Raw genomic sequence first — 9,018 nt, forward strand, 5'->3', positions numbered from 1 at the left:
TTTGGCTGTACTATTGGTGATGTCCTGCTGCTTAACTCCACATCTAAATAGTAGCATGCATTGTAGTAATTTATCTCAAGTGCCACACTCCTCCAAAGTCAACTTGTCGGAGCTGTTGAATTGGCTTGCTTGGTCACAAGATGTTTTTATGGAGGACTGTGTAAAGTTATCCACAGCCGTAGAGTTGTTACGTTGTTCAGTGAACATTAAATCTAGGACAAAACTTGAAGCCAACAGCTAGTGTGTGTCTTCCATAAGTAAGGTTTACCCTGTTATTGAGCTTATTTCGCATTGTTATCTTTATATATGTATTTAGGACTAACCTATATTTCATGAGGAATTACTGGGATTATGGCCAAAAATATTGTTATCAGCAAAGGTTGAAATAATGCATTTTAATTTTTGTAAGTAAGAACATAAGAAAAGTCAACTTAATTAGCCATATTCATTACCAGGTTAAATTGTAGCTTTCTCTGCTTGGAAGTGGATGTTAGTTTGTGAAGTTTCACAGAAGGAAAATGAGGTATTGTAAAAATCTTGTTTCTGCATACATCCAGTAGTAATGGTAGTAACACAAAACTTCAACTCCAAAAATTTTGCAGAAAAAAATCACATTTCTAAAGCTTATTCAATACATAAATATACAGTCACAGTGGTTAGAAGTAATCATTTCTATTTATTGAAAGTACTTTCACATATCTATTCTGATCTAACTCGCCTTTCGAGAACAGTCGATACAATCCAGAATCAATGATACAGCATTTCTAAAAAGTCTTAAAATGTTAACAAAAAAATTTATATTAACAAACTGAAACAAAAGCTCAATTTTCATCTTATATAACACTGTATATTCCACTTCAAAAACTAGATTAGGTTAAAACGAACAAGTGAAGAACATTTATTAAATGTAGGGAATGTTTTTTTATTTATTTTTTATTATTATTGCACTACCGAACTTATGCTGGGAACCACTTTGGGGAATTATAAATGGGTGTGATAATTTTTGTTTTTTCTATGATGGTCCCTTTGTGTTGTGGGTGGCAAGTGCCCGTTTGTCATAATTATTCTCAGATGTTGGTGTTTCATTTGAGTAGTTCTCTGCTTCTGTGGCATTTTCAGGAGCGAGTCCCAGCTCTCTTTTGCAGAAGTGTGCCACAATGCCACAAGCATAGGCATCCCCCATGGCGTTGTTCACTGTCCTACATCGATCACTGAAAATGAAAAAACCAAGTAATATTGGAGACTGTGGACACATTCTACCATGTTGCCTAGAAGTAAAAATATTAGGACTAAGAAAGGTTATCCTACGTTGCTAAATCTGTGTTCTTATGTGGCACCTTGGCAGTGAAAATGTTAGATCTGAGGTTTATATTTGTCTCGTGCCACTCTGAAAATATTAGATCTGAGGTTTATATTTGTCTCATGGCACTATGAAAATGTTAGATCTGAGGTTTATATTTGTCTCATGCCACTCTGAAAATGTTAGATCTGAGACTTATATTTGTCTCGTGGCACTATGACAATGTTAGATCTGAGGTTTATATTTGTCTCGTTCCACTCTGAAAATGTTAGATCTGAGGTTTATGTTTGTCTCATGCCACTCTGAAAATGTTAGATCTGAGGTTTATATTTGTCTCATGCCACTATGATAACGTTAGATCTGAGGTTTATATTTGTCTCATGCCACTATGACAACGTTAGATCTGAGGTTTATATTTGTCTCATGGCACTATGACATTAGATCTGAGGTTTATATTTGTCTCATGTCACTATGACAACATTAGATCTGAGGTTTATATTTGTCTCATGGCACTATGAAAACATTAGATCTGAGGTTTATATTTGTCTCATGCCACTATGATAACGTTAGATCTGAGGTTTATATTTGTCTCATGGCACTATGACAACGTTAGATCTGAGGTTTATATTTGTCTCATGCCACTATGACAACGTTAGATCTGAGGTTTATATTTGTCTCATGCCACTATGACAACGTTAGATCTGAGGTTTATATTTGTCTCATGCCACTATTAAGATGGCAGTTTTTAAAGCTTAATGTTTTCTTTTACCACTAGATGCCTGTATAGTCTTAACAATCAAAAAGATTCAGTTAAAGATTCCACATAAAAATTGTTTAACAGCTGTAAAAACGTTATGTTCAGTAAAAGAGCTTCTCAGGCAGACAATGCTACAACATGGTTTCAGTTGATACGCTACTTATGTCATATATCAGTCTTCTATGTCATAAGACTACCCAACTTTTTATAGTCGCTTTTGTATTGTCACAGATTAAGCTATGAAAATTTATTATCCAATTACACCTATATATTAACGTAAAAACAATTGAAAATAACTTAGCTAAGATTTAGCACTCAACCAGGCAGAAATAAATGTGTCTACTTTACTGTTTACATCCAAGTGTACAGCGGAAGAACAGTGTGAGCAACTAATGGTATTTTTTAAACCCATTTGTAGCTCAGTTAGAAAGTTGTTATAGTAGTTTTAGGGCATTCTATTTTTTTATGCATAGTAATGTTTTGTGTTCTACATTGTATATTTAAAATACTACAACTATGTGGTTTTGAGTCTGTTTTATTCCACCATATAGCAACCTAAATTAATTTAATATGTGAATAATGTTTTAACATTTTGTTGAATTCGTTATTTGATATTACAGAGTGGACAAACTGTTTAATGATTGTATGTCAAAGATTTCGTTTATTTTTCACCAGAGGTGAAATTGGTCAGAGGTAAGTTAACATACAATGCCAACATCCAGGGTTTGACTTTCTCATGGTGGACAAAGTGCAGATAGACCATTGCTTAGATTCTGAGCTAAAAATACAACAACAACACTTCTGTATCGCAGCCATAGGTGGCAGTATAGAACATGCACGAGCTTTAATGTTAGACCTTCTAACAGGAGTGTAACCATTAAGGCCACACCAGACCAGCAAACATTTATATCTATGGAATTGTTGTGTATTAAAAAAGTGTTTATTGTCTTTTAATATTTTAGTAGTGCTCAACCTTTACTCCAGAGGTCTCATAATGAATATTATTTGTAATACTAAAAGAAATATAAAATATAATTGATGTCTTATCTATTATTGCACATGCTAAAATTCAAAGTGTTGGTTATAGTAACTGACTTTCATTCCGTGTGTTGACACGTTAAACAGAGCAATCATAACCTTTCTTACTTTATCCACTCCATTGCAAAAATAAGACTGACGTCATTTAGAGGAGCTCCAATAGCATTCAGGCACATGACCATGAGGAATACGGCAGCACTCGGAACAGAGGTTGCTGCAATGCTGACTGCAGTGGCTGTAACCCTGGGGGGAGGAGTGAAACATTCTGACATGAAATACATCGTAATAAATGAATAGATAAAACTGTAAATAGAACGTTACAACATTTATTTTATTGTATGTTCATGATTTAAACCCCAGAATTTAATTGCAATTATATATCATTTCAAGAGGTCTTTTAAAAATGTATAATGAAAGAAGTAAAGATAAAGTCTGTAAACCAAAGTTACCATATTCTGTTTTAGGCGAACTTCTAAATCTGCGACAAAAATAAATGGCCAAAAAACGAAATACCTAAGTCAGTCGGGCCTGTTCACTTACACAACGGCGAAGTAGTCTCCAACACCTAGTTCGATGGAGTTCATCTGGGCAATAAAAAAAGTAGCAGTCGTGACAAAAAGGGCAGTACCATTCATGTTGACAGTCACTCCTATGGGTACAACAAATCTCGTAACCCGTCGGTCAATATGACATTTGTCTTCCAGACAACGCAGCGTTAATGGCATGGCTGCAGCACTACATGGAAACAAGTATTTACCTTCTGTTATACAGCAGGAAACCGAGTTTTACTTAACAATAAACTATTTATAACAAGTAATTGCTCTAAAAAACACATGTGAGGTAGGTGTATTTAAATTATTTTTTTTTATCGATACTAGTTAATAATACAAGTATTTCATGGTTTTAAGACAAAAAAGAAATGGGCACAATATCCTAAATATTTATATATCTTCAGTCATTTATAACAAAAAAAAAGTTTCTTGAATTTTCATGAGAATAGTAATAGTCCATATTAACACACATAAACTTTCCTTTTTTTTCAGCTAATTAAGATAACACAATTTACTTTACATTCTTACTTCTAGAGACATAAGATTGACCCTTGTTGCTTGGCATTCTTAACTCCAGAGAGGATTGATCATTCTTGCTTGACTTACCTCTAAAGAAATAATTATCCTTCTAATTGGTCATTTTTGTGTCTAGATAATATTAATCTTTTTCTTTTTTTTGCTTTAACTTTTTATTTCTAAAGGAAGAAGGACTGACCCACCTGTAGAGTAACTAGTTTCACATATCTTGGTTGATTTCCTTACCTTTTAAAACAGATTGACACTTCTTGTTTGACATTGCTAACCCTAGAGAAGATGATCTATCTTGTTTCATGTCATTAACCCTAGAGAAGATGTTCTAGCATGTTTGGCATCGTTAACCCAAGCGAAGATGATCTATCTTGTTTGGCATTGTTAACCCTACAGAAGTTGATCTATCTTGTTTGGCATTGTTAACCCTAGAGAAGATGATCTAGCATGTTTGGCATCGTTAACCCTAGAGAAGGTGATCTATCTTGTTTGTCATTGTTAACCCTAGAGAAGATGATCTATCTTGTTTCATGTCATTAACCCTAGAGAAGATGATCTAGCATGTTTGGCATCGTTAACCCTACAGAAGTTGATCTATCTTGTTTGGCATTGTTAACCCTAAAGAAGATGATCTATCTTGTTTGACATTGTTAACCCTAGAGAAGATGATCTATCTTGTTTCACGTCGTTAACCCTAGAGAAGATGATCTATCTTGTTTGGCATTGTTAACCCTAGAGAAGATTATCTATCTTGTTTGGCATTCTTACCTCTAGAGAAGATAGAACCCTCTTCATCTTTTTTACTGAATGAAAAATGTTCAACTGCCATTCTTGACTCTCAGTAAAGTATTCATTCTTTACCATATGCACTTTTTTTCTTTTTCAAAGATATTCCATCTTTGTTTTTACCTTATTTTTCAATCTCATCCTTAATGTGTTCCTTTAGTAATATCATTCCTAGGGAAAAAACATATAGATTATCATGCGTTATTGAAATGTTTCTTTGCTGATAAATCACCTCCCATAATAGAGCTTTTTTTTTTATCATTCTTATATTTTTTTTTAAGAAAAAGTAACTTTATTTTTCGGGGTGGTGGGTGGAAGAATTACTTACTAACTAATAGTCATTATATGTTTATAACAATAATAGAAGGAAACACATTTCTCATTAGCTGAGAACCATTTGTAAAATTTTCGAAATTACCTAGAGCATGTTGCCGAGGCTGTAATTAAAGCTTCTAAGAGTTTTAGCAAGAAGGTGTAGGGGTTTTCCCTAGTGACTAGAAAGAACACTAACGGCTCAAATAACAGAAGTTCGGTTGTTAGTCCACCAACCAATGTGGCCACAAAAAGAGTTACTTGTTGTAAAAGGGTGTAAATATCTGAAACAGCTACAAGTTTGGCAGAGATGAGGCTTAGGACACCAATTGGAGTTATCCTATGAAAACAGAAAAGAAAGAGGATTTCGGTTGCAGTTGACACAATATACTTATATCAATTATACAATAAATGTCTTTCAGAAATTAAATACTAAAAAAAGGACCACGTACCAAGGTTACAATCTAGTTTTCTTCTTAAGCTTACCACATTACTTTTAAGACCAGTTTCATCACAATCTGATCAAGGCTGCTGAAGAAGTCTTTCATTATTTGGGCTTTCTTTCCCAATCCTCCTAATGTCCCTCCAAAGGCAAGGCAGAATATAATTAAACCTGAAAAAAAAAATGTTTTTGAACATAGTTTATTTTTCCTAAACAACAAGCAAAAGTTTGAGATATACCTGCTAATATGATTATTACACCAGTGATGTCGAGCCATAGGAAACCAAACCTCCATTTTTTTTACCGAGTTTTGAATTAGTTTCTTAGACGTTGTTAATATTTTACTATTCTTAAAGTTAAACAACTTTTGTACAGTTAAAATAAACTTTGGGCTAAATCCACAATGTATTTGTCAAACGAAAGTTTTCAAGCTCATTCGTGAGATTTTAGGCGAGGGGCAACTTGAATATGAATGTTATATTAAAAGCTCCAATGAAGAATGAATGGCCAGCTGGTTAAGGAGCTCGACTCGCAATCTGCGGGTTCGAATCCCCGTCCTACCAAACATGCTCACCCTTTCAGCCGTGAGGACATTATTATGTGATGGTCAATCCCACTATTCATTGGTAAGAGAGTAGCCCGAGAGTTAGCGGTGGGTGGTGATGACTAGCTGCCTTCCTTCTAGTCTTACACTGCTAAATGCGGGATGGCTAGTACAGATAGCCCTCGTGTAGCTTTACTCGAAATTCAAAACAAACAAACGAAGAATGATTTCTTTATAAAATACCTTAGGTTACTAATAAAAGTTCTGTAGGATTTTGATGGTTATTAAAAGCTGCCTTTGTGTGGCGAATCAGTGGAGTCTTCTTTATTCTTAGCAATATACCATTCTGTAGGTTTAGAATGATTTTAAACATGGTTTGAGACACCACCACATCACAGTCAGCTAGTACATGTTGAACAATACTGGAATTACTTTATATCTCAGACTACAGTCTTCTTTTAGACGTTCGGAGTCTTTTCATTCTGAAGCCGATATAAGTGCCCTCACACGTTGGGCAACGAAAGTGATAAATCAGGATTGTTGAGGAAGACAAGTCTTATATCGTTACACAACGAGAAGACTAGGGGAACGTATAAAAAAACAGATTTATTTCAATATTAAGAAGAGATGTTTTCAACCATAATGGTTTAATTCATGCCCATGGTTGAAGTATAATAAAATCAAAGATGCTGCTTTATGCTTTTAAAGGTGAGTTTTTGGAAACCTCGTTATGAAGTGGCATTTCAATAAAATATCTATAGACAGTGGCTCAAGGTACTCGAAGTTAAGAAGTTGTTATTGTTTGTGAAGAAGCACAAAGCTACACAAGGGGCAATTGGAACAATTCCAACAGCAGCGTCCCAGTGTCTAAATATTCTTGTCATCCAGCGAAGTAGTTGGTCTCGAGGTTGTTGACCTTATTGCTCACTGGAATCCAGATTGGGCAGAATATCTACAAAAAGACAAAGGTTATCCCGGTGGATGCCCTGGTTACATCTCAAAATGAAGTTATTTGTGCATGTGATGAGATTGTTATTGAAGACTTTCTGACATTAAAAAGGAAAAATTGATTCGCCATTTGCTAGATAACCCGACTGCAGCGCAATCTACTAGAAAAAATACCTGAAAGCTGCAGCAAACAAGACGAACTTTCTTGTTTTGTTAGATGCGTCAGAGAAATGGGATATTTGCTAGAACAGAGGCAGCGGGGATGTTTATTTATCTACAGAATCGTTTTGAAAAGCATGACCTTTCATTTGACCAAGAATATGATGGCTGTTCCTCCACTAATCAGCTAACGTGGGTATTCCACTGTTAACAAGTTTGCCCCTGAAGAAGAAAGGCCCACGTTTCGAAAGCGCTCGGGTTATATGGTTTCTATTCATTCCCACTGATAACATGAATTTTCCGTTTTTCAGATATATAAACATTTTGGAACTTACCAAGAGAGTTCGTGCCAGGCCTTGTAGACAGAAATTTTTCTAACTTAGTGGTATTCAAGCCGTCAACTGAGTTTTCCTTGTAAGTTGTGTATACCTACAAGTTAAACAAATCGTATATTAAGTCTAAACGTCCACGTTTTCAGAAATTTAAAAGACGAAGTTTCATTTATTCAAGCCAAATATATATTTCGAGTTATTCTTGCAAAATATAAGTTATAGCACCGAATATTAAGTCTTAAAACAAACGTTATTTTTCTTATATATCTATTAAATATTTTGTCAGTTTCAACTCAGTGATAAACTAAAATAAGTTATTATTGCACCATGGAATCCAATTTGATTTTGAATTCGGTCACTCTCTTTACTTTAAATTCTGAATATCTTAGGATTAGAAATGATTAATAGACACATTTTAATGACAATAATAAAACAATCTATTATTTAAATATAAATGTTCAAAACAGTGAGATAGAGGTCTGTCTACAATTTGAACTTCTACCGATTTAGTGCTAGTCAGTCCACCAAAAGTGGACTACCTCTGCACATTGTTATTGAGGTGATCACCCCTACCTTGCTGAGTATAGGCGAGAGAGAGGAACGTGATCACCATGATAGGAAACCCAGTTCTGGGGACAGAGTCGGTCTTCTTGAAATAATCTCACCCACAAACGCCTGGGAGAACGTAATTCCAACCTACTTATTATGGCGTCTGTATAATTCTTATGTTAGCTATGGTTAGTTCGGTCAAGATCATATAATAAACACTTACCGAGTTATGGGTAGTCGGGCTACGGAAATGTTTTATTAGATATCTTCGTGTATTCTGATGTCTTAAAAGTCGTGTTTACTCGTGCTCTTTTGTGGTATGTGTGATGTTTCAAAGGAGGAAGTCCTTTTCCTTCAAACTTTTGATAGATGATAAAAGTAAACGGAACCTTGTCGATCTATATCTTAATGAATTAACTGCCTTCTAACGACTCTAATATAATCTATATAAATATAATAGTGTTATCTGTTGTATGTCCATGTTGCAAGTGGATGGATCTTCACCAAAATTGGTATGGAGGTTAACTAGGTCCATGCAGGGGGTACATACAAATTTTCAGTTTTGCGGTTTTTATGAGCGTTTTTACCACTACTTCGCCCCCTGTAGATGGATCTTCACCAAATGTGGCATGAAGGTTTGTTGGATCCATGTGGAGATACGTGTAAGCTTGTGGTTTCATATTTTGTGTTTTGTAATTTTTATGGGCATTTTTGCTATTTTTACAATTACATATAAGGGAAGCAACTTTTCATGTCCTAAGATAACCTTTCA

At 34.8% G+C, this 9,018-nt stretch overlaps 1 protein-coding gene across 1 annotated transcript in view; it reads right to left on the minus strand.

Moving 5' to 3' along the window:
- Nucleotides 1-656: 656 nt before the first annotated feature.
- Nucleotides 657-9,018, minus strand: part of LOC106474825 (excitatory amino acid transporter 2-like) — a 24,681-nt gene continuing 16,319 nt past the window's right edge. The window contains exons 4-9 of the mRNA XM_013935514.2: nucleotides 7,701-7,794; nucleotides 5,759-5,885; nucleotides 5,379-5,612; nucleotides 3,636-3,830; nucleotides 3,204-3,338; nucleotides 657-1,211 (exon numbers count right to left, since the gene is read on the minus strand). Of these exons, the coding sequence (XP_013790968.1) occupies nucleotides 1,013-1,211; nucleotides 3,204-3,338; nucleotides 3,636-3,830; nucleotides 5,379-5,612; nucleotides 5,759-5,885; nucleotides 7,701-7,794 (984 nt within the window). The 3' untranslated portion in view covers nucleotides 657-1,012. The remainder of the gene's footprint in view (nucleotides 1,212-3,203; nucleotides 3,339-3,635; nucleotides 3,831-5,378; nucleotides 5,613-5,758; nucleotides 5,886-7,700; nucleotides 7,795-9,018) is intronic.

Source organism: Limulus polyphemus, unplaced genomic scaffold (genome assembly GCF_000517525.1).
Source record: "Limulus polyphemus unplaced genomic scaffold, Limulus_polyphemus-2.1.2 Scaffold7732, whole genome shotgun sequence".
In the NCBI taxonomy this organism is placed as follows: Eukaryota; Metazoa; Arthropoda; class Merostomata; order Xiphosura; family Limulidae; genus Limulus; species Limulus polyphemus.